Genomic DNA, 26,627 nt, shown 5'->3' with positions numbered 1-26,627 from the left:
AAAATGAATCGATTTCAACGATATGGGGCTCTAAGTCGGGACTGGATGCGATTGATGAGTGTTGCAACTCAAAATAGAGCGGCACGACTCTATTTTGATCAACAATCGCGACCAGATCGAATTAATCGATTCATTTTGAGCTTCCATTTTAACACCATATTGACAAGTGGACACAGGGCTGAAGACTATGTCAACCAGTGGCGAGGCGCGAATGATCGACTATCGATATTTCCCCATTTGAAACTATAGTAAAGAATCGATTATGAAGGCGTTCGTTGCGAACACCCTGCCTATCGACCCTTTTCCATACTGCCGTGCCAAGGAAAACGCCGTATAAACCCTCTTGCGTTGCCGAATTGCCTTTGATAAAACGCGGATCTCCTGCTAAACTTACGAATATTTTTCCTCTAATTTTTCAGATAATTTTGCAGGGTGTCTACAGGTACCGAAAGTTCCGAAAGTCTTGAAAAAGTCCAGATTTTGCATGACTGGTCCCGAAGTCAGGAATAAGTCCGGCAATTTAACTCGAGGTCCCAAAAAATTTAAAATTTCACGGTTTTCGCGAGTCTAAGTGCAGTTGTCACGTAGAAAAGTGTCCCCGTTTATACATGCATATCATGGACTCCTTCAGTCATCAGCAATTTTCATGAGGATTGATTCGATTTCCATTAAAATTAGCAGTAAGTGTAGAACATGACTTGGCAAAAATACTCCGAGGGTCCTGAAAAAGTTCTAAAAAGGTCCTGAAAAAGTCCTGAAATTGGTTTTCTAAAACCTGTAGACACCCTGTTTTGCTCGCAATTTCAACGTAAGTTCCTGAAAATTTTAAGGAAAAATACTCATAACTTTTCTCAAAATTAAACATTATATTCTAGGAAAGGCAACTCTCGAATGTTCATACGGCGTTCTTCCTGAGCAAGGCAGGATAGGTTTGAATGGCAGATCAATCATCGATGTATCGCGAAGCACGCCGCGTCACTGATGTCAACACGGAGAGTGTTCCCTGCTTTTGTGTGTGTATGCAGGGATGAGGAGTTACGCCGGAGGGATCCCTGGGTCCTTGTTTTCGTGGGAAGCTCGCGTGAGTTGCAAGTGAAATGCAAGTTGCATCCCTCCTCTCCTCCCGGCGCTGTGGATCGAGCGTTCATTTGACTAATGAATTTCGGCGCCTCCACCCGTCTTCGTTACGCGGATCGGACGGTTTGTGCAAGGAACGTTTCGGGAACTTCACAATTTGGTTACCACTTTTCGAAATGGGTCTGTTGCAAACGTGAGCTAGAGAAAAAAGAAGGATTGTTTCGTACAGAAAATGGCTCAAGAATCACGATTAGTGCATCGGGGAAGTCGCAATTACATTCCTAACTTCACATTCTGCGTAATTTATCGACGGTGTAAGTCGGCAGTCACTTAACTCGGTTTGCGACGTCGCAGACTTCCTGTCATACTTTATTTTTTAAACGGAAAACTACTCAACGGCAATTCTTTAAAACTCAGGGCCGCATTAAGGGGGTGGCCACATGGACCACGGTCCATTGCGGCAAATCTATATGGGGCGGCAAAGTTTGAAATTATTTTAAATGTAGGTGTAGATAATTCGAATTTAGAAAAAAAAATTACAAACGAGAAAAGGCGACAAAATCTCTAATTTTCTGAGAGTATAGTGATTTCTACTTTTGTCGTATTTCAGTGATACAAGAGAAAGCACCTCTAATTAGTTGAGTTAAGAGAGAAACCAAACACGCAATTTGGCCTGGAACGGCGCGACTTAGAGAGAAACGATGACGAGAACTTGAGATGAAAAGGAGAAGCCCTCAGCGCGGCGATCGGCATGTAACACATATTAGCCCCTACATGACTGCACAAATACTTCACGCATTGCGGCAAACACAGTGCGATCAGCGTGAAACGCATAGCGCCTACAAGACTGCGTGAATACTTCACGCATTGCGTCAAACACAGTGCGTTCAGCAGCGGTCGGCGTGAAACTCATAGCGCCCACAAGACTGTCGGAATACTTCACGCATTGCGCCAAACACGGTCTACGCGGCGCGGCGGCGGAAGTTAAAATCATTAATCCACATTTATGTTTGTTCTTTCATAATTTTTTCGTTCATTTCTTATGAATGGAAGGCCTTGTCCACACAGAGATAGGTTTACGAGACTTAACTTTCGCGCAAAGTTCCGTGAACTTTTGCTAGAAGTGTTGACAGGGCTTTCCCAAATAATGTATTCAACACAAGTAAACCCGTCTTATGCACCCCTCTCCCGCTGGCACGTTCATTTGATGGTTTTTATTGATGTTTCAAAATGAATGAGAAGGGGGCGCCAAAATATAGGCGGCCCATGGGAGGCAAGTCGGTAAATCCGGCCCTGTTAAAACTGCCATGATTTGTCTTCTCTGTGCGAAGAAAATTCTGCAAAAACTTCATGGAATGACGTCAATTTGTTCTCCTTTAAAAAAATAACGTATATAGAGGCGGAGATTTTCAGACACCGCAAACGAGTCATGTGATTGCTGACTTACACCGTCGATATTTGTGTTTCTTTAAGTTAATTCCCAGCTTAAAACAGGATACTATGCTGCTATGCCAACGAAAAACGCCGTATAAATATTCAAATGCTGCCAAGTTTCCCGCGATTAATTGTGTATTTTTGATGGTAGTTATGAATATTTTTACTTGCAAGTTTCAGATATTTTGGATACAATAGACCACTAGACAAGGTACGAATTTAAGCAATCTGATACATGTTTCTTAACCAGATTTTCATGTAAAACACGATTCTTACAACGAAAATTACTGAAACCAACTCCTAACAAAGATATTAACGTTTTTATTTCACATTGGCTACAAGGAATTTGAACTGCCCGCTCACAAGAAACTCAAAGCTCTACGCGAGTCAAATCGCGCACTACAACGGTTTCAGCAAGCCTCTCAATCGAGCAATGTTCATTTTCCACCATGCGTTGTTCAAACTATAAGCTATTTGCTACAGCTGAGCCAAAGCCTCAAGATTGAGGTTGCCAGATTTTTACATCGCAGAGACTGTCATGATAACGTTTAGCGCGCGATGTGAATCACGTAGAGCATTGAGTTTTCATGAGCGGGTGGTTTGAATTCACACATCAAGAATCCTCAAATATCTTAGTAAGGAGTTAATTTCGGTAATTTTCCATGTGCGCATCGTGTTCTACGTGAAATTTTAGTTGAGAAACATGCATCAGAATGCTGAAATTCGTACCTTGTCTAGTGGTCCATTGTGAATAAAAATACCGGAGGAATCGGAGGGAAAATATTCAAAAATCCCAGAGTTTAACAAAGTAAATTTCGCAAAGTCTGAAAACTCATAAGACGGTTTTCCTGAGCACGGCAGTATGGTACAGTTGAACTTTTTGTAAGAGGATTGCGCACTAGGATGTTACACAATATTCAACATGGCCGACGTAAACCTGTCAAAACACACGTGACGAGACAGGATTTTATCAACCAACGCGGCGTGGTATAATATTTACATTTTCCTTGCGTCGATAAAGACAATGCACGCGGAATCATCAGACATGTCTAATATTATCCTAGTGCGCAAGGGTTGGATGGAATCGATTACCCATTAGGCATGATCAGCTGCGCCATAGTATCATTTTGAAGCGGGGAGCTTAAAAAAAAAACACATATTAATATACCTTACGGAGATTATGAAGTTAGGAATGTTTTTGAGACTTTTCCGGTGCGCTAATCGTGATTTTTGAGTCATTTTCCACAAGAGATTACTATTCCTTTTGTTTTAGCCGAATTTTGCAACAAGCTCATTTCGACGCCTCAACCTGTCTTCATTACGCGGATCCGACGGTTTGCTCAAGAAAGGGCGCCAAGGTTCATTGGCGGATCCAGAAAATTGGCAACGTTGTTTTTCTCCATTAAAACCTATGGAAATATATCGATTCTTAGAGGGGCCAGGTGCTCCGACAAGAATCGATTTTTTAACATAGGTTTAAATGGAGGACATCCGGTGTCGCCAAATTGCTGGATCCGCCGCTGCCAAAGTTTCAAAAACTTTATAATATGTTTACCGCTTTTCGCAATTTCTGAAAACATGCTGGAAAATCCCTAAAAGTGGGTGAGAAAGAAACCGCGAACGAGATACTCTGCGAGCTTGAACTTTTTCCGTTCCCGTTCTGCAGTCGCCTCCCCCGTCAAATACTCAGCGTCGCGGTTTACCGAATGTCAAACATGTCGATACAGACGCGCGGCAGGTGGTATCTGAAGAGCCGAAGGCGCTAATCGGTTTGCGTAGTTCGTACAGTAGGATGATTCCGCAATGTAAGGGACTCCCTCTCGGTGTTTCGCAAAAGTGGAACTTACCTGCTGCTGAAGACTTTTTAGACGAATTTAACTAATTATCCTAACTGCATTTCACGTTGTGTAACTTCCTTTCCTCTTTTATTTTTTTTTAACACTGGACAAAAAAATACATTGGATTTAGAGTCTAGACTCTTAAAAACATCGACAAGAAAAAGTACTCTTGATTCTATCAGAATCTAGCATAAATGAAGAACTAAGCCTCTTAATTTAAGCGCATTTCGTTTTGATTCAAGCAAAAATTCGATTGAATCAAGAGTACTTTTTCTTGTCAATGTTTTCAAGAGTCTAGATTCTAGATCCAATGTGTTTTTTTCCCCCAGTGCACGAAAATGAGGATTTTTTACTCATTATGGTTAATGCCGACCAAATACTCTTCCATCACAGAAAAGGAATAATCTTTTCTGTTCTAAAACGTACGTTCACACGAAATCACTGTTCACTGAACAGTGATTTTTGCAAAAATGCTCAAAAAGACCCATAACACTGGAAAAAAAACACATTGGATCTAGAGTCCAGACTCTTGAAAACATTGACAAGAAAAAGGACTCTTGATTCAATCAGATTTAAGCTTAAATCAAAAGGAAATCCGCTCAAATTAAGAGGTTTGATTCTTGATTTAAGCTTAAATATGATTGAATCAAGAGTATTTTTTCTTGTCGATGTTTTTGAGGGTCTGGACTCTAGATCCAATGTGTTTTTTTCCAGTGAAGGAGACCTAGTAAGTCACCTTCACATTTCATATTTTCGCTAGAACTGTCGAATGGCGTAACACAGTTATTCTGCGTGTACAAAGGATGGATGTTCACAACTTTTCTTGCAATGGAACATTTTATCTGAGAAAAATGTGCCAAATCTGGAATGAAGGTACGGCGTTTTTTATATGTACGGTAGAGATGGTGTTCAACACCAATTATTTGGTCGATGACTAGCACCCATCAGATTACTGAACTCAGAAATCAAAATAAGCAGTCTAATGGTTCTCAACAAAAAAGTTTTACTCAGTGCAGCTTTGCTACAATAGTCTTTGATTGTTTTTAAGTCAAAACTATCATGAACCCTGTAAATGTTTTTGCGCGTTGAGTCCTTCATGCCAGTAAAATTTTACCACTGCGCTCACGTCAGGATCCGAGAGTCAAACGCCGAAACCGCGAAATCACCTCAGGAGACGTGCCTGGTTCGCTTTGTCCCGAACATCGTCATCTAAAGTCAAACAATCGCACGTTACTAGGAACAGCTTATCTGAAGGAGGGCGTAAGTGCCGTGGGCTATTACTGTGTAGCACTGAAGCCTCTCTGTCCTGTGAGAAACATTTAACAATCGTGACAATCCCCAAAGAATTGAAGAGTGGGAATGGGCCTGTTGCATGCAAGAGGTACAACCGTGCGAATAGACTTTATAGAGGTTAAATGACATGAAAATTACGATGGTCACATTAAAAAAGTCTGAAATACACTCCTTACTGCGCAATTTGCGTTGTTAGGAACGCGCTTTTTCAAATTTCCCGCGTCGGGGGGCAGTTTTCTTACGGAAACAATTAACGGCAACTCGCGGCTATTTCCGGTCAACTAAAACTGACAACATAACCTAAAAATCGGAGCTCGTGATATCGTGAAATGAAATGTAGAAGGATTGCGTTGGATATTTAAAAGTTGATCGATTTGGTGACCGCATAAAGCGTATATGGACCACTATAAGAGATCACGTTGGGTTTGTGAACAAACTGAAGGAAAAAATAACAATAACAACAACAACGACTCGGCATCTTCCGGAAATCACCGAGCCCGCCGTTTGCTCGTTTCCGGTGATTAGAAAACTGCCCCCAGACGCGGGAAATTTGAAAAAGCGCGTTCCTAACAACGCAAATTGCGCAGTAAGGAGTGTATTTCAGACTTTTTTAATGTGACCATCGTAATTTTCGTGTCATTTAACCTCTATTAAGTCTATTCGCGCGGCTGTATCTCTTGCATGCAACAGGCCCATTCAATAGTGTCTTTCCTTCCAAAAATACACTAACATCCTCAGTGTTCTGCCGGGCTAACACTAGAAAAAAAAACACATTGGATCTAGAGTCCAGACTCTTAAAAACACTGACAAGAAAAAGTACTCTTGATTCAATCGGATATTTGCTTAAATCAAGAACCAAGCCTCTTAATTTAAACGGATTTCGTTTTGATTCAAGCAAAAATCCGATTGAATCAAGAGTATTTTTTCTTGTCAATGTTCTCAAGAGTCTGGACTCTAGATCCAATGTGTTTTTTTCCAGTGAAGGAAAAACGCGGTATGAGCCTTCAGGAGTCTCCAAATCTCCTATGACAAACCACGAATTTTCGGAAAAAATGAAAGTTTCTCTTCCGATTTCACGAATGATTTTGTTCGCAATTTGATATAAAAATTTTGGGAATTTCCAGGATAAACATGCATAACTTTCTTAAACAGTAAATATTTTGTCGGAAGAAATTTGGCAAAAGCAGAATGCTCATACGGCGTTCTTCCTTAGTACGGCAGTGTTGTTAACAGCAAGCGTGTACGTAACATATGTCGTCATGCGTGTACGTCAATGTCCGTTATGCGGTACTTTTCCAGTGTAAATTTTCAACGAATCTTCACAAATTTGATGTCATTCTACTCAGTATTAACGCTGCTGTACGTTATGGATCAGTCTCTTGCATTAACTTGTACGCAACTACATATATAATTGGACTACATTTTGCAATTTGGAACTATACATTCTTGCTCAGTTTGAAAACAACGCATGTACCATTAGTTTCCCTGTTCACATAAGTGTTTTTTCGGATGAGCCAGAAATTACAATTCCTAATTGCAAAATGAAGTCCAATGGTTGCTTCTCTAAGACCGAAAGCTTGAGGCAGCGCAACGTGGTGACAGATCTCACCCTGAGATCGCATAGAATCAGTTCGAAGAGAAATTTCCGGTTGACCCAACGAGAATTGCCACTACTGAAGAAAAAAATCTCGGTGTATTTACTAAGAAAAGGGTAAAATTACCAAGAATTCAGGGTTCTATTTGATCCCAGTTTTTTCTTGGTAAAATTACCATTTATGGAATTGGTAACTATACCGAGAAATCTCAGTAAAATTATAGAACTTTCTCGGTAATTTTATTGGATTTTGGTAAAAACGCCAATATTTTTTATCGACTGTGGTAGAATTACCGAGATACTATGGCAAAGTTATCGGGAGTTGATTACCAATAAAAGTTGTATTCTTACCTAACAAAAACAGTAAAAATACCGGTTTTAGGTACGCTTACCAGTCTGTCTGAGTAAAATTACCAATAATTGGTAAAAAAAATGAGATGGTAAAGGTACCAACGGACCTTGGTAAAAACGCCGAGAATTTTTTTACAGTGAACCAGAAAATTTTCCTCAGTGTGAAAACTCCGGAAGTACTTTTTCTCTCCCGAAAAAGATTCGCGGGCTCTCATTTTTGACGTTACCATGGCGACACGGGCTTAGTCCGGCCGTGCGTGTTGCCTACCCGCCCGGGGGCCGATTGATTTTCCATTCGTCCGCACTAAGTAGTAGCGTCGGGACGTCCTCGCAGGAGGCGAAAGCGGGTCCCTCGGATCCCTTCCAGTCTCGCAATTGTCGTCGAGCATGAATCTCACCCCCCATCCCCATTCGGGTCCCCCCTCTCCCCCCTCCTGGCGCGGGCGTATAAATTTCGACCGCCCGTTCGCGTCTCGGTTCGCGAACTCGGTTATCTTATTGCTCTCGCGCCCGCACACACCGTTTCGTAGCATTACAGCGTTGCGCAATTTGGCGTGGGAATGATCTCACGGTGATGCGCTTCCTTGAGCTACCCGAGGAGGAACTTATCTGTGAAAGGAAAATCAAAGTGGGGGAGGAGGAAGAAGAAGCGGAAGAGGAAGAGGCGGAAGAGGAAGATGTAGAAGAAGTAGCGGAAGAGGAAGAAGCGATAGAGGATGAGGAAGAAGTAGAATAGGAAGAGGAAGAAGTAGAATAGGAAGAGGAAGGGGATGAAGCGGAAAAAGAAGAGAAAGCGCCCGAATGAAGCGGAAGAAGAAGAACCGGAAGCGGAAGAGGCAATGAAGCGGAAGAGGAAGAGGATGAAGCGGAAGAGAAAAAGAAAGAGGAAGAAGAAGAAGCGGAAGAGAAAGAAGAAGAAGAAGGGAAAGAGGCGGAAGTGGACGAGGAAGAACCGGAAAATGAAGAACATCCTCTCAAACGCTTTTGGACAGCTGTCATCTTAAAATCTCTTCGTCGACAAAAAGTAGTAACAGGGTTTTCCGAATTCCGATGCTCTGAAAGTTCGAAAAAGTTACTCTGCGCTCTTTTGCTCTTACATGCTTCAAATATGTGATAATTTTAAGGGCGGCAACGTCAAGGCCAAACCGCACGAAATCTCAGTCGCAGGGTTGTCGGATGAGCATAGAACTTTCGTGAGTGCCGGGGTGTCTGCACCGCTGTTCAAAGAAATAACGTCTCATGAACCTCCAAGCGTTGCCAAATTTTCTTTGATGAAGCGCAAATTTGGAGGGAAAGTTGTTAATATTTTTCTCCAAATTGCAGGAGAATTTTGTACGCAATTTAATTTGAAACTTTCAAAGAGACTTTCAAAGAAACTTTCAAAGAAACTTTCAAAGAAACTTTCAAATTTTATTCCACGTTTCATTGCGGGAACTTTGGCAAAGTTTGAATTTTCCTTTTTCGAAAGGCGATATGTCCGTCAATATGGGGCGTAGGAACTAGGCCTTTAAACAAATCTTGTTATATTTTGCTTTTATATAAGCTTAAACCATCAAAACACGATCTTGTGACCAGCGCAACTGACCCATTATTTCCTTGCGCCACACAGTGGATCGAATAGGTAGGAGAGCTCGGACATAATTTGGAAACTTTAAGCGTATATAACTCCGTTTATAGAAAAGTTTGAGGTTCTAAAAAGTGGCTCCGTTGGTTTCCTCGTAACATTTTCTACACTGGAAAAAAATACATTGGATCTAGAGTCCAGACTCTTGAAAACATTGACAAGAAAAAATACTCTTGATTCAATCGGATTTTTGCTTGAATCAAAACGAAATCCGCTTCAATTAAGAGGCTTGGTTCTTGATTTACGCTAGATTCTGATTGAATCAAGAGTACTTTTTCTTGTCGATGTTTTCAAGAGTCTGGACTCTAGATCCAATGTGTTTGTTTTCCAGTGCAGTTTTAGTCGAAATTTGCATTTCCGACCTCTCTAATTGACTCGATCCACTGTGCGCCGCGTGATCTACGCGGGAAGTCGGGCCTTGTAAACCAACCCTAACAAATAAGTTACAATGCGTTTACCAGAGGCGTAGCGTGAATGATCGACTTTCGGTGTCTCCTCATTTGGAACCATGGTAAAGAATCGATTATCAGGGTGTTCGTTGCGAACACTTCGGTTATCGATCCTTTTCCGCAGGTTTAAATGGCAAATCAATCGATATATCGCAAAGCACGCCGCGCCACTGGCGTTTACATAGCTGCATCGACGCGTAACGACCCCGCCCTACCGCCCTGTGCTAAGGGCAAAAGCTGTTTGAACTTTTAGATGTTGCCAAATCTCTACCAATAAAAATTAAATTTTCTTGTGAATCCATCAATGCATGATGATTTTCTCACGGAAAATATTAAATTGCTGATTTAACGATTCATTTGCTAAAAAAGTGACTGCAATGTTTCAAGGTATATTTCACATCACAAAAATGCTACTTTAACCACTATTGTAGGCTAATTTAACCACGGGAGTGGTTAAAGTAGCATATTTGTGTTATGTAATCTACGTTGTGTGGCGGCCAATCACCGCCTCTCCAGCGCGGCGCATCCCGCGCTCGCCCGTGATTGGCCGACACGGTCGCACCCCGAGGGTATAAGACCAGCGCCCCCGGCCACCTACGGCACTCGTGCTCAGTCCTCCAGTCAGTCAAGACCAGTCACGCTGCTCCAGTCTTCGCTCGCTCCAGACGCCATCCATCCTGTCTCTCATCACCATCTAAAACGGCCCTTTTCAGGGCCACCACATCACTTGAGCACCCACAGTGGTGACTCCCGACGTTCTTTGAAATCACGCTCCGACTGCGCTCTCTTGCTATTCTAGCCAATCTCCTACTCAACTCGTCACACCTCTTGAACAATCATGAGCATCCCTACATTGACCGACGAAGACATGCAAGATCCAGCAAAGGTAAAACAATACCTGGCTGATGCTGAAGCTCTACAAGTTCAGTCCTCTTCTCGCTGCAAACTGCTCGAGGAAAATCTAAATCTCCTCCGCCAAGAAATGGAGTTCATCAGAGACGCTAAACGCAAGCTGGAAGAGGAACAAAGTCTCTCCACCTCAGCCAACAAACAAATCATAAAGCGAAAAATCAAATTGCCTGCATTTCGCCCCGAAATGCCAGACCTATGGTTCATTCAAATCGAAGCCATTTTTGCCGATTACGGCATAAACGCTGAGATTGATAAATATCGTACCGTTATCAGTCAAAGCGAAGGATCATGGCTGGTCGAAATAAACGATTTAATCCGAGCTGGACTTAGTGTAAACATTCCTTACACCACTCTGAAGAAGGAGATAATCAACCGCTTCTCACTAAGCGAAAATTCACGCCTCAAGAAACTACTCGAAGAGGAGGAAATCGGCGATTTGAAACCATCCCAATTCTTACGCAGACTCAAAACTGTCGCTGGCAGCACACCAATTGCTGACAACATCATGAAACCACTATGGCTAAGTAGGCTACCCGCCTACGTGCAAGGCATTTTGCAAGCCCAACCCAGCAACAACACGCTGACTGAGATAGCCGATGTGGCAGACCGAATTGCGGAAACCATCCCTCATTCCGTTCATTCCACTTCCGCCACAAATCAAACCATCCCTCCTCCTTCAGTTCACCAAATCTCCAAACCTGCTGACCCTTTAACCGACATCAAAGAAATGCTAACAGCTCTCAGTCACAAATTTGACCTCTTAGACGTCAAAGTCAAGAACCTGGAGAGGAATATCGATAGAAGCAGAAGCCGTTCCCGCTCCAAATCTCGCTCACGCTACAGTTCACCCAAGCCGTTCAAATCCGAGAAAGGATATTGTTTCTATCATGAGAATTTCGGAAAAGAAGCTCGCAAGTGCCATCAACCATGCAAATACCTTAGCTCAACAAACGACAACGGCAGCCAATAGTGGCGGCTGCTGGCTGCCCCACACGGTCCAACCGCCTCTTCATTAAAGACAGAGACAGCAACAACAGCTTCCTAATAGACACAGGGTCTGATTTAAGCTGTTTCCCTAGACGTCTCTTACCTGGCCATTTCAAACCAACAAACTATGAACTAAAAGCAGCGAACGAATCATTCATCAAAACCTATGGGTTCCTGCCCATGAACTTAAACCTCGGCCTACGACGCGCTTTTTCCTGGCGGTTCATCATCGCTGACGTCGACGTTCCCATCATTGGCGCAGACTTCCTAGCCGAATACCATCTTCTCCCGGATTGCCACAAGATGAAGCTTGTGGACGGGGTTACCTCACTCTCAGCCCAAGGAAGCCAAGCAACCAGCGACCAACCTAGCGTTAAAGAAATATCGGCCACCAACTGCAGCATCCTAGCAGAATTCCCAGAACTGACTCGCCCGCCAGGCAGCCCAAAACCCGACAAGGTTCCTCACTCAACACGGCACTTCATCCGCACAACAGAGGGACCCCCTGTCTCATCCCGCCCTCGCCGCCTCCGACCCAAGCTATACCGAATCGCTAAAGCTGAGTTCGAGGCAATGCTCAATGAAGGGACCATCAAGAGATCCGAAAGCGCCTGGTCTTCACCTCTTCACATGGCACCCAAGAAAGATGATGAATGGCGCCCTTGCGGCGACTATCGGGCACTCAACGCTCGCACCATACCCGACAAATATCCCATTCGCCATCTCCACGACTTTACAGTCAACCTCAAAGGCTGTAAGGTCTTCTCAAAAATAGATCTGGTCAAAGCATACACCCAGATCCCCGTCAACCCAGCAGACGTACCCAAAACAGCCATCACCACCCCTTTTGGACTATTCGAATTCCTCTACATGAGTTTCGGACTGCGCAACGCAGGACAAACTTTTCAACGGTTCATCGACGAAGTCCTACAAGGCCTAGACTTCTGCTTCCCATATCTAGACGACATCCTGGTCGCCTCAAAAGACAAGAAGGAACACAAGAAGCATCTACGCCTAATTTTTCAGAGATTAGCAAAATACGGCATCATCATCAACATTAAAAAGAGCATCTTTTTCGCCGACTCCCTTGAGTTCCTCGGTTACGAAGTATCCGCCCAAGGCATCAGACCACTCCCAGACCGCATAAAAGCACTGATGGAATACCCACCTCCAGCAGATGCACACGGTCTACGAAGATTCCTGGGCATGATGAACTTCTACCGTCTTTTCCGTCCAGATGCTGCCTACTACCAAGCACCCCTACACGAAGCTCTCATTGGCATAAAAGGGAATCAACCGATTCACTGGACACCTTCCCTTCTGGACGCCTTTGAAGCCTGCAAACAGAGCCTCGGAGATGCCACACTCCTCGCGCACCCAAGCGCCGACGCACCCTTAAGCATAGGCCTCTTCTCAGACGCTTCGAAAGCATCGATTGGAGCCTGTCTACAGCAACTCGTCGACAACAAGTGGCAACCTCTCGGCTTCTTCTCGAAAAAGCTCAATCCACGGCAACAGGAATGGCCCACGCCGCACAGAGAACTCCTGGGCGTGTACGAAGCAATCCGCCATTTCAGACCGGCAGTTGAAGGTCAGGACTTCACGATCTACACAGATCATAAGCCACTAACCTACGTCTTCGACAAGAAACATGGAAACCTACCGCCCGTCCAAATGAACCAACTTTCATTCATATCCCAGTTCACAACGGACATTCAGTACATACCAGGCTCCGCCAACGTCGTCGCTGACGCATTCTCCAGAATCGAAGCGATCACCTCCACAAACCAGATCGACTTCAACACACTTGCCGCAGCACAGAAAGACGACCCAGAGCTACCAGAACTCTTGAAGGACGACAAACTTTCAATCAAACTCACGCTCATTCCCGTCCCAGGAACAGACATCAAAATCTACTGCGACTCTACAACGCAGCAAAGACCCTATGTCCCATTCCCACTCAGACAAAGGATCTTCAAGCAACTTCACAACCTGAGCCACCCCGGCACCAGAGCAACACAGAAACTCATCTCCGATCGCTACGTCTGGCCAAAAATGCATATTGACTGTCGGAGATGGACCCAAGCCTGTCAGGAGTGTCAACGAGCCAAAGTCTCCCGGCACGTACACTCACCTCTAGGCACCATCAACACTCCATCCAACCGATTCCAGCACATCCACATCGACTTGATCGGACCTCTTCCTCTGGCGCAAAACTACAAGTATTGCCTCACGGTCATCGACCGCTACACCCGCTGGCCAGAAGCACAACCTCTAGAGGGCATCACAGCTGAAGAAGTCGCAACAGCCCTTCTAAACTGCTGGATTTCAAGATTCGGTTCACCTTCCCAGCTTACCAGTGATCAAGGCCGACAATTTGAATCTCATCTCTTCCGAGCCTTGGAGAAACAGCTAGGAATCAACCACATCCGGTCAACTCCATACCACCCCGCAGCAAACGGAATGGTTGAACGGATGCACAGACACCTCAAGAGCGCCATCATGTGCCACCCAAACTCCACATGGCTAGAAGCTCTCCCACTAGTACTTCTAGGCATGAGATCTGTCTTTAGAGAAGACGCCCAAGCAACACCCGCAGAGCTGACTTACGGCGAACCTCTACGCCTCCCAGGGGAACTACTGGTCGCAAACCCAACTCAAGAAAACCCTGCAGAATACGTCAGCAAACTGCGCACCCAGATGGCAAACCTTCGGCCCAAACCTGCCTCCCGCCACGGCACAGCAAACACGTTCATATTCAAGGACCTGAAGACATGCTCCCACGCCTTCCTCAGAGACGACACAAGCCGCAAGTCCCTGCAGCCCCCCTACACCGGGCCATACAAAATCATAGAGCGTACCGACAAAGTATACAAACTTCTGATTAAAGGCCTGCAAGTCAACATCAGCATCGACCGCCTTAAACCGGCCTACATCCTGCCCGAAGAACCAGCCTCTGTACAGCTCGCACATCCCAAAACCACTCCGGCCCCAGCTGCGGCCCCGCCCCCAACACCCAACGAAGCGGAGACCAAAGCCCCGGAATACAGGACTCGATCAGGGAGGAAAGTGCATTTCCGCTTCCCGGACTTGGTCAAACAATAAAGAAAGCTCCAACCAAATCAATCAAGCAGCTTTCCCTATAAAAAGGCCATCAATCTGTCCACAGCATTCAGTCTTTCACCTACGAACCATGGCGACGGTCGACAAGTTATTTCACCTGACAGCCCGCTTCATTCAACACAGTTATCTACATGAAGAACCACCAACTTTTTCCTGGCGGCTTCCACACAATAACTTTTTGGACCAAGAAGCACATCATAAATCCGGCCAACAATCCACCTCCGGCACAAAGAAACGCACAAAACCTGACAGCAAATGGGCTCAAACTACCCAAAACTATGCAGCCCAATATGGTATGGCATGCACCAAGCAGAAGATAGCAATTTTCAAGACTAAACCAAGAAGGCAAATCCAGCGAGCACAAGGCGTACACCACACCGCAGGCACTCAAATCCATTCCCCCAAACCCCGCATCTTCACCGTCCCTAAGACCCAACTCCACCTAGTTCCTCCGGAAATATTTTCATTTGCCCCACCCATCTACCAACATAACTTGAATCCTACCCCTCACCCCAAAATTTGCCAACTATGTCTCACCTGCTCTGCCCTATGCACTTGCAAAGTAAAATCATGCCAACCATGTACCCATCTTTCGTGCCCCTGCAAGAACATCCCTGAAAACTACACCGTCGCTGGACTATTAAATCAGAACAACACTTTGGAGAAGAAAAGCAAATTCCTCCAAGGAGCCAGCAAGACATGCCCAGAGCTCATACCGAAATTCACCAAATTCCTAGAGACTCCGTCTCAGCCGTAGGGGAGTACTGTGGCGGCCAATCACCGCCTCTCCAGCGCGGCGCATCCCGCGCTCGCCCGTGATTGGCCGACACGGTCGCACCCCGAGGGTATAAGACCAGCGCCCCCGGCCACCTACGGCACTCGTGCTCAGTCCTCCAGTCAGTCAAGACCAGTCACGCTGCTCCAGTCTTCGCTCGCTCCAGACGCCATCCATCCTGTCTCTCATCACCATCTAAAACGGCCCTTTTCAGGGCCACCACATCACTTGAGCACCCACAGTTGAAATATTGCAGTCACTTTTTTTAGCAGTTGAATTGTTAAATCAGCAATTTAATTTTTTCCGTGCTTCAGTTGAATTCTTAAATCAGCAATTTAATTTTTTCCGTGCTTCTACACAGTAGTTAATGCACCACTCATTCCAGAGTACCTGAAATTTTGTAGTAATTAAAGAAAAAGAAACGTACAACTCATCTCACAAATAAATATTTCACCTCGGAAAATTTGGCAACGTTTCATGTTCATACGGGGTTTTCCCGTAACACGACGAGGCAGACCCAGCCGGCGGCAATAACGCAAAAAGCTGTCATAAATTCCATGGTTTTATGTCCACCGGCATCCATCGAGTTAAAACCACTTATCTAGCATGAGCTCCGCGTTTAATGTTAAGCGGTTATTGGTGGTGCGGGTTTCGTCTGTGCCAGACGAGAACCATCTATCCACCTATAATCTACGTTCATAGTTGAGTAGCTCTTGAGTGGCGGGACGCAGGTGTCTGGGCCTAGATGGCGGCAGTAAAGATCAAACACGCTCGCGCTTACAAGTAGATCGGTGTGAATCAAAACATTTAAAACCACGTAAATCCATTCCCTGATGAGCTCTTGGTTCGTGTAAAACACGTGCCTTTCAGGGCTCATCAGATAATGGACGTGTCTGGTTTCGGCATCCGATGATTCGAGAGCACACGATGACGAGCTTACAACATTGAACGACAACTATCATTCACTTCATCGGGAAACAAATGGGCGCTAAAGTTACGACTCCAGAAAGGTGCGCACTGGAAAAAAAAAAACACATTGGATCTAGAGTCCAGACTCTTAAAAACATCGACAAGAAAAAGTACTCTTGATTCAATCAGAATCTAGCTTAAATCAAGAACCAAGCCTCTTAACTTAAGCGGATTTCGTTTTGATTCAAGCAAAAATCCAGTTGAATCAAGAGTATTTTTTCTTGTCAATGTTTTCAAGAGTCTGGACTCTAGATCCAATGTGTTTTTTTTCCAGTGCATGGCGACCGTAACAAAAAATTTAGAGAATTAAAAATTAAAATTCAAAATTAGGCGGCTATTATTTCAGGCAAGACTAGGTGGCTAATTTTCTCTCTTTCAAAACTTTTTTAGTAACTGTTATGATAATTTTGAGTACATCAGTGCGTGGTAAAATGCCGAATTAAGCAATACCCACACTAGAAAAAAAACACATTGGATCTAGAGTCCAGACTCTTAAAAACATCGACAAGAAAAAGTACTCTTGATTCAATCAGAATCTAGCTTAAATCAAGAACCAAGCCTCTTAATTAACTTAAGCGGATTTCGTTTTGATTCAAGCAAAAATCCGATTGAATCAAGAGTACTTTTGCTTGTCAATGTTTTCAAGAGTCTGGACTCTAGATCAAATGTGTTTTTTTTTTCAGGTGCGGGTCGATTTTTGAAATTGAGTTTTGAGTTCGAGTGCTGGTTTCCCAGACCGCCGGCAACCCAGCAACGCAGTTGCCCCATTGACCCATTCTTCCGCCAAAAAATAACAAAAAAAACGCCCTTTCAACAAGATTTCATACACGATTCCACTAATGTTTCAGCTAATATGATAAAGCACTAAATCGTCGCACAATGACGTCAGCACTGCGCGTCTCTCTGTTTCCTATCACCGCAACAACGATGCCCGAAGTTGGATCGGGCTCAAATTGGTGCGTGTGCGTCCAGAGTAATTAAACTGAGTTACTGTGTCGGCCGGGAATTTTGGCAGGGTTTGTATCAAAATGTCGCCGTGCAATGCATATTACGTTTTACGCTTACAACAGGTCGAGCCACGTTTGTTTGACTGGGTATAGTTTAGCTGAAAATATTGCACTTCCATGTAACTCAATTATTACTTCCCTTTCAGAGAGGAAAATGGGAGAACATGAAAGAGATCGCAGTTACTCCAAATTTCCGAGAATCGTGGAAAGCTGTGACTTTTTTTTCTTGCACGATGAAATTTTTTGAGTCGAGGTTCAATTTACTGTTTAAAGTTTGTACATTAGACCTGAAAATTTCAAAGTTCGAAGTCTGTATATTGCTTCTTAGATTGCCTCTTAAGAAAAAATAAATTCCCTTTTTTTATTTTAAATTATTTTTTTCTCAATCATGAATTCCATTTGGACTACTCTCTTGATCCCATTCTATCTTTTTTTCCAAGTTTTTTTTTCAAGTTTTTTTGCAAGTTTTTTTGTTCTCTTTTTTTTTTTAAAGCGTAGAATGGTATTTTAATTTTATGTGAAACTTCTCACTACTTTCAGCCGACTTTATGTACTTTACTTTCATTTTTTGTAATGTAACATACAACTGTGTCCCTCATTTAAAACTCTTAACACCCTTGTATGAGTGGAAAAATCATGTCCCTCAAAAACAAAAAACAAAAAAACCAAAAAAACAAAAAAAAAACAAACAAACAAAACGAAAAACAAAAGACTGTAAAATATCCACGACGTAATAGATTATTTCGTGAATTTTAAGGCACTATTTTCTCTTGAAATCCTCAAAATTTTCCGGAATTGACCCATATATCTGGCCCTTCTATTAGCGTCCACTGGAAAAAACACATTGGATCTAGAGTCCAGACTCTTAAAAACATCGACAAGAAAAAATACTCCTGATTCAATCAGATTTAAGCTTAAATCAACAACCAAGCCTCTTAATTTGAGCGGATTTCCTTTTGGTTTAAGCTTAAATCTGATTGAATTAAGAGTCCTTTTTCTTGTCAATGTTTTCAAGAGTCTGAACCCCAGATCCAATGTGTTTTTTTTCCAGTGTCTTAATAACAGTAAACTCAGCAATTTGCGTTTTTGTAGGTGATTGTTATCTGCGACATGCGACCAAAATGTCGGCAAAAATAACCGAGCGTGATTCTGACAAGGACACCGAGGAATCCATCATTAAAAAAACAAAGTCCCACAACCTCCTCTCACTTCATCTTTCAATTTCTCAGTTGATTGAACCATGGGAATTGATCAATGATCCCAGGCAGTGTGGGACTCGACAAATGACCATCTCTTCAACGCGCTCTCGCAGCATCGATAGGTCGATTTTCGATTTATTCCCCGTAGATCCCTCGGTCCCCATCGGCGAATCAATCGATTAATCGCATCGATAACTCGGCTCTAATCAGCGATTCGACACGGCGTGGCCGGCGTCTGCGCGTTTTTCTATGCTTTTTTTTCGCGGCGACGAATTGACACGGGTGATTTTCCGCGCTTCGACTCATCGAATCGCGATATCGATACTTCTGTCGGGTTACACACGGGATGTGTACCGAATCGGTCTCGTTGCATCTTGTAGCGTGTGTCTGGCGATGAGTTCTGCCCGCGCGGGACAAAGCGTTCGTCGTCTGGAGCACTAACATTGTCGCGTCAAAAGATGGCGCCCATTTATTTTGCATGGAGGATGGAAGTTTTATGCGAGAGAATAGGAGATAATCGTTCGAAGGTCTCATTTTACCGTGGGAGATTGTCATTTCAGCCCAGGAAACAAGTCCAGGTCTACAAGTCCGGAATTTCCAAAGTCCGGAAATTGTACTGGTTTTTGAAGGGCGGGCTGGAAATACTGAAAAAGTGCGGAAATCCCGCAGAAAGGTCCGGAATTTGCTGCATTTTTGTGTCATTTTGGTCGCAATTGGACCAGGAAATTCAAATTTTTGAAATATTCCGAATTTCGTCGATTAGAAGTACTGAAAAGTACACTGGAAAAAAAACACATTGGATCTAGAGTCCAGACTCTTAAAAACATCGACAAGAAAAAACACTCTTGATTCAATCAGATTTAAGCTTAAATCAAGAACCAAGCCTCTCAATTTAAGCGGATTTCCTTTTGATTTAAGCAAAAATCTGATTGAATTAAGAGTCATTTTTCTTGTCAATGTTTTCATGAGTCTGGACTCCAGATCCAATGTGTTTTTTTTCCAGTGTACTAAATTTTTCTGTTGAGGAGGTACCGAATTTCTTGGGAATGTCATTGCAAGTCCATACTGTAATGGCACATTGGCCATCGAAACAATTATTTAGATTCATACTCAATGATTTTTGTCGTTCTCCGAACTTTAAAAGAAAATCTACGAAGAACTCAACCCAATCGATGCGATACATCGCCAATTTGACCACAGACGCGCGGTTATCCGGACGAACCGTCTCAAGATGGAAGTCGAAGTGGTGGAACCATCTATTTGTCGGCGATCGATGATTGTCCGACATTGTGATAAATTTCAGTCATTTCCCGAGAGTTGGATAACGTCAATCGGACGCATTTAAATCAAAAGGAACCGTATTCGTCGTGACATGAGCCCTGTCATGCATGCATTCTCATGGATCTCAGGGCTCATGACAGAATGGACATATTTCCTTTTGATCCAAGCACGCCCTACTGGAACTGGACACTCTGTTTTGATTCCTCGTGAGAAATGAAGCTGTGAAACCTTTGAATGGCGGACGGTCGATCGATAGACATCGATGCTCGATTTGATTTACGAGGGATAGATAAGTATCCCGTGCATGCTTTCTCGACCGTCTCGAGGGCTTAGCAATCTCATTTTTTATGGGAAGTCATAACTAGAATGGGCATTTCCCACTATAACTGACGCCATGTTTCAATTTTCAGAAAATAGTCAGGCTCTATTCTGTTTTCAGTCATGTTTTCATTACATAAATGTGGACGTATTTATCAGGGTGTCTAGCATCAGGATTTTTCCGATTTTCCCGATTCTAGCAGAATTTGAGGTTAATCAGGATTTGAGGAAAAATCGGCCGTAAAATCAGGATCTGAGAAAATTCGCCTGTCCGAGCGGATTTTCTTATGCTTTCGCATACGCTTATGCAGAAATTTTTAGTTTTCTCCGCAAAAAATCAGGATTTGATAAAATTTTGAAGTCAGGATTTAGCAGTCAATAATCAAGAAAAATCAGGATTTCCCAAAATGAAAAAACACCTAGTCAACCTGTTTAAGGTAGAGGGTTTTTTCTACAAATGAGGAGAATCGAAAGGAACTATGTAGTACGTGATTACTACGCATCTAGTTATTCTTGATTTAATTCATTTGCACATTATTTCATTTAGCATAATCGGAACACTTCTTTTGAAAAGGTGCCAACTCCGAAGAAAAAGAAAAAGAAGGAGAAAGAAAATCAGGAGACAAGAAAAAGTGCATTTAAGTCGGGAAATGATTCCATTTCTCACTAAAACCCAATTTCGAAAAAATCTGACCTGGTTTTTTTTCAAAATAAACGCTCCAATTGTGTTCATATAAGCTCAACGAAATCCCAAATTTTCATTTTTAGCCCTAGCGTACCTATGAACGAAGGGAACGGACTTGTAACTTTGAGGCGATTTACCAAGGTCCAGTAAAATTAACGAGAAAGTTCAATAATACTACCGAGATTTCTCGGAAAATTACCAATTCCATAAATGGTAATTTTATCAAGAAAAAACTGGGATCAAATAGAACCCTGAATTCTTGGTAATTTTACCCTTTTATTAGTAAATACACTGAGATTTTTCTTTCAGTGAACTCATTTTTGACATTTTTTGTGTTCGAAGGTTGGCTGCCCTTTCTTTCTCCGTACATCGACATGTCTGTACTCTCCCAATATAGGTACTCTAGTGCGCTTCAGAGATCTGGTAGGCCAGACTTTATAAATACTCCGAGAGACTCCACGCGCTTATGAATGTTTTTCAGTAGCAAGGTGTATCAGTGTGGAAAAAGCTGAGTCAACATTTAATGGAGACAACTCTTCATTATTTTGATTAATCCATTAGAAATTAATTTTTATTGCTTCTTCACCGGCCTCCGTGGCGCAATCGGCTAGCGCGTTCGGCTGTTAACCGAAAGGTTGGTGGTTCGAGCCCACCCGGGGGCGAAATATTTTGCAGAGCTTCGTAAACGGGCAGCGAAGGAGGTTGGAAGGACTTTATTCCGAGTTTTCGTCCTATTTAAACATATTGGGAATATTTTTCGAAGCACAGAATATCGTTATTAGCGTATTTTTCAATCTCCCCAAATTTTATATGATGTAGTACGTATTTGCAGAGAGTCTCTTAAACTCTTATTTTCCAATGTTTGGATTTTTTTAACGTTTTTTTAATTTTTGAGATTGCGTCATTGTATATTAAGTATTGAGGAAGCGAAAGATAATAGAGTGAGTTCTCAATTTATTTTTCAACGCATCCTTTTTTTTTCAATCTCCAAAAACTGCTTCCCTCTGTAATACAGCTTGAAAAGGCAAATGAGAGCATAAAATACGAAAAGTCGTTTATGTTTAATGGGTAGAGTTTTTATGCATTCCTGTTTTTTAATCTTGTAAATTGTGTCATTTTATGTTGCGCATAGTAAAGGACCAAGCAATAGCAGAAAACCTATTTAGTCCACGGTTTATCTCTAGAAAATGGCTTTAACATACATTAAAAAATGCATTACTAGACACTCCTTCTTAAGAGACCCTCTTAATTTTTATTTTTTAATTTTCTCATTTTGTAATCCTCATTTGTTGGTTGATAATAAAACTTTAAGAATAGTGTATTTCCTTCGGAAAATCCTAATTGGTGCCTATCATATTTTGTTTTCACTCCCGGATGAAGTCGTGATGTTTAAGGTGTATTTTTATAAATGCATTGACAAAGTTGTTTTTTTTTTTATTTATTTATTTTTCCCCCAAAATTTTACATCTTTTCTCTCAGGAACCAATCACTACTGAGTATGTATACCCAACGGCTACTGCACAGCAACCAACTGTCGATAACCGCTTTGTATCAATTTTTCAAGCCGAACACTTAATCGCAATTAATTATGAGCGCCGAGATGGGAGTGGGCGATTAATTGAGAATCGACGTTTTAACAACGCTCGTCGATCAGTCTCGCCAAATTTTCCGCTAAAATACGCCCAATTTAACGTAAAAGTCAGGATATAACGCACGACTTGACAGCCGCGCTGCCTTGAAAATAGAGCCATACCATTAGTCAAGGTGTTAAGGGCGCAAATCCCGCAACCCTCCCAATATTTAGAAGCCGGCTCAATTAAAACGACGAGGAAAAACACGAGTAGTTATTGCATCACCCAGAAGATGCCTCCGGAATACTGCCGTGCTAAGGAAAAACGCCGTATGAACCTTCAGGCGTTGCCAAATTTCCATTTATCAAATACGAATTTCCTGGTGATTTTATGAATATTTTTCTTCCAATTTTTCAGATAATTTTGTTTGCAATGTAACCTGAAGTTCCTGAAAATTTCAAGGAAAAATATTCATAACTTTTCTCAAAAATTAACTATATATCAGGGGAGATTTGGCAACTCTCGAATGTTCATACGGCGTTCTTCTTTAGCACGGCGGAATAATCATTATTCTCACTAACGAGCAATTAATTTTTTAGCGGAGATGGAAGGTGGTGAAAAACGGTCTTTATAGTGCCTCGGAAGTGGGTGGCAATAACCTTTTAAAAGGTTTTTATGCCTTCCTTGAAATGAAGTTCGGCAAGGGGTTTGGGGTTGGGGCGTCGAATATGAATAAACCCCTTATGACCGAAACCTTCTCTTGGAGAAGTCGAACGTCCATATAATCTTATGACGTGGAGTAGAACCAATCCATTAGAAAGAGTTCATTATGTAAGCTGTTTTTTAATGCTAAGGGTATAGATAGTTTTACATGTACTATTTTTTTTTTTTGGGGGGGGGGGGGAAGGTAGAATTGTATCGTCTAATTAAAACCAGGAAAAGCTGTATAATTTATATCACAACCAGGCAGTACAAACTCCAAACTTTATGCAAATCTGATTCTATATTACAGAGAAAAAAATGTCGGTCATCCACGGAGAAAAAAACCTCGTGCGTGGGACCCGAAGTTTAGGTCATATGGATCTCTGAAGTCTTCGGATATGAGAACCGAAGTTTTTCGGATGTGAAGTACCGAAGTACCGAAGTACTTCAGATGTGAGAACTGAAGTTTCAGATGTGTGATCCAAACCTCAGCAGCTGGACCTAAAGTGTTCAGATGCTCAATCCGAAAACTTCAGAAATCCATATGACCTAAACTTCGGGTCCCACGCACGAAGTTTTTTTCTCCGTGTATGAACCGAATGCACGGTGCTCAATATCGGCCGTATTGTTCGGTTCATGAGACCGCTCTCTTGGTTCTGGGAACCGTATCCTCGGTTTATGCAACCGAGCTTTTTCGTTTGTTTTGTTCGGTTTGAATGCTCAGTTACATGAACCGAACAACACGGATTAGATACGGTTCCTATTTACGGTTCCTAGGTACGGTTCCCAGTACAGAGAGTGCGGTCGCCTGAACCGAACAATACGGCTGGTATTGAAAATCGTATATTCGGTTCATAAGACCGAAGTTTTTTATACAGTGCTAAAGTCATAAGAGTAACTTGTATCGCATGACATCCGAGGCGCGAAGCACTTCGGGGGGGGGGGGGGGGGGGGGGGGGGCAAGGGCATTATTTGTCGCCTAATGATGGTTAATGTGCAATTTGTGCCGGTAAAGATCAAACTAAAGCCTTACGATGATTAATACATGTCAGGGTGAGGACTTTTCCAAGTTAGTTTTTGCAAATCTGGTTAGATTTTTTGCTACACTACACTGAGAAAAAACTATGGCTTATAAACCTATTAGAGGTAAATATGGAACACCACTAATAGTAGTACCTCTACATATAATAATAGCACATATACCTTAGTTATGGTACGGGGTACCTTAATTAGGTACAGAGACTTTAGTATGGTTCACAGACCGAGAATCATTAGTTTATTTACGACTATTATAGGTGTTCCATATTTACCTCTAATAGGTTTATAAACCATAGTTTTTTCTCAGTGTAAAACAGATTGCTCAACTTTATGATCATCGCAGGCAAAGCTAAGCATAGACTTTAGAAAATAATTTTTCAACGCAGGGAAGATAACAGTGCGAAGTCTCCAAAATATATTGTCTCATCTGACGACAGCATATCAAATCAATCAGAGCGCGCACGCAGTGTGAAAAGGAACGATCATTTAGCCGTGGAAACAAAAGCTCCAGTAGCAGCATAAAAAACAGGAGCATCGTTCGGTCCTTCCAATGTGACCGCCGATTCAATCTACGAATTCCGAGCACGCATAACGCACACACGCGCGACAAAAAATTGATTCAAACCCCCGAACATTGTTCTAACGCGAAACAAAGCACCTATATTGGAAACAGTGATAAACATAGAAATTGGTACACAAAAAAATCCCGATCGGACCCTGTAATTGAACTGCCCGCGACATCAGTTACCCGCGACGAGCGACGTGACGTTGAAAAACGTGACGTCATGGAGTTATTGAAGGTGGGACGTTGCCAACGGTGAGCGGTTTAGGTGAAATTTTACAGGAGAAAAACGAGGGGAAAAACCGGACTGACTTTAATGTACGTACTAAGTCGTATTAAGTTTGAACTTAGAAACGGAGGTTTAAGGTTGTAACACTTTCAGAAGATTCACGGTCAAGAGAAAAGTTAATCCACAGTTCTCACGACAAAAATATTTCCGCTTAAGGTGATTCGATGGACGCCATATTTTGTGACAGAACGGCATGCGATATATCGCATCAATTGGTTCCATTTTTTCAGCTACTCGTCATTTTTCTCCCATTTTGAGATCGCAATTCTGTTGTCAGGAGACTAAAGCACTCACTTACCAATTTTAACAAAGAAATTCAACGTAATAAAGGCGTGGTTCTTTTTTTTTAGAGAGAAAATATCGCATTCGAGTGCAGTTTCGATATCAGTATCGAATGCTATGTTTTCTCTCTGAAAAAACCACGCTTTTATTACGTTGAATTACTTTGTTAAAATTGGTAAGTGAGTGCTTTAGTCTCTGACAACAGAATTGCGATCTCAAAATTCGAGAAAAATGATGAGTAGCTGAAAAAATGGAACCAATTGATGCGATATATCGCATGCCGTTCTGACACAAAATATGGCGTCCATCGAATCACCTTAATTTACGTACTAAGTCGTATTAAGTTTGAACTTAGAAACGAAGGTTTAAGGTTGTGACACACCTCCATAAGATTCACGGTCAAGAGAAAAGTTATTCCACAGTTCTCACGAAAAAAATTTTTCAGTATAATTTTGAATTTTTGGCAATGGAAAATAATTACGGCCATAGCTGAATTCGGAAGTACCCCTACCTCATATTTCTCCAAAATGCTGGCGCCTGTCTGTCAAACTCGTCCAAAATGTGACACGGAATCTGCTATATTGCCGACCGGTACAGTGGTTTTTTTTATTTTCACCATCGATATAGCATTTCAATTCTCCAAACAGGTATTTGTAACTCATTTTACAACTAACTTGACAACACGGCATCCAAATTAGGTTTACAATTTCTGCACCTGAGTGTCATCAGTCTCATTTTTACGATGCCTGCATATTACATCAATTTTTTACGATTTTTCACTCCGACATTTCCTATCCAGCACACGCCGCACAGTGGATCGAGTCAATCAGAGAGGTCGGACATAAAATTCTTGACTAAAACTGTAATGTTTTTGTTAATTTCGTCTTATTTTTTAAGTTGTAAGGGGTGCTTTTGAAAGAAAATTTCATGAGGAAACCAATGGAACCACTTTTAAAACCTCAAAATTTTGTACAAGCTAATTTCTTAGTTTTTAAAGTTTTCAAATTTTGTCCGACTCCTCCCACTGACTCGATCCACTGTGCGCCGTCCTGTGCAGGCTTCCTTCCCTGTTCTTCCGATGTTTTATTCGACCCATTTTTTTCTTCATCGCTGACTTCTTTCGCTCTTTCGCCCTCCATTTTCGTGACGTATCAGAACAATCCGGGAACGAAAAAAGAAATTGCTTTTGTTAAAGTGTTAAGGTGACGGTCAATTTTTGATTTTGGTCCAATAATCGAGAGAAAAAAAGGTCAGTGAACCCCGTATG

The 26,627-nt window shown here is 42.4% G+C and overlaps 2 protein-coding genes and 1 non-coding gene across 3 annotated transcripts in view; all 3 read left to right on the top strand.

Moving 5' to 3' along the window:
* The window catches only part of Mgat4a (alpha-1,3-mannosyl-glycoprotein 4-beta-N-acetylglucosaminyltransferase a), a 181,802-nt gene that overhangs the window by 96,013 nt on the left and 59,162 nt on the right, over positions 1–26,627 (top strand). The window lies entirely within an intron of this gene.
* LOC140225683 (uncharacterized) lies at positions 10,499–11,542 on the top strand. Its single transcript, XM_072305323.1, has one exon. It carries the CDS (start codon positions 10,499–10,501, stop codon positions 11,540–11,542), a length of 1,044 nt encoding a protein of 347 aa, XP_072161424.1.
* Positions 21,505–21,578, top strand: TRNAN-GUU (transfer RNA asparagine (anticodon GUU)). The gene has a single exon. It is a non-coding gene; the product is annotated as a tRNA-Asn (tRNA).

This window comes from Bemisia tabaci, chromosome 10 (assembly GCF_918797505.1).
Source record: "Bemisia tabaci chromosome 10, PGI_BMITA_v3".
Taxonomy (NCBI): Eukaryota; Metazoa; Arthropoda; class Insecta; order Hemiptera; family Aleyrodidae; genus Bemisia; species Bemisia tabaci.
The sequence above is the reverse complement of the archived record's forward strand: the minus strand, read 5'-3'. Positions and strand labels throughout refer to the sequence as shown.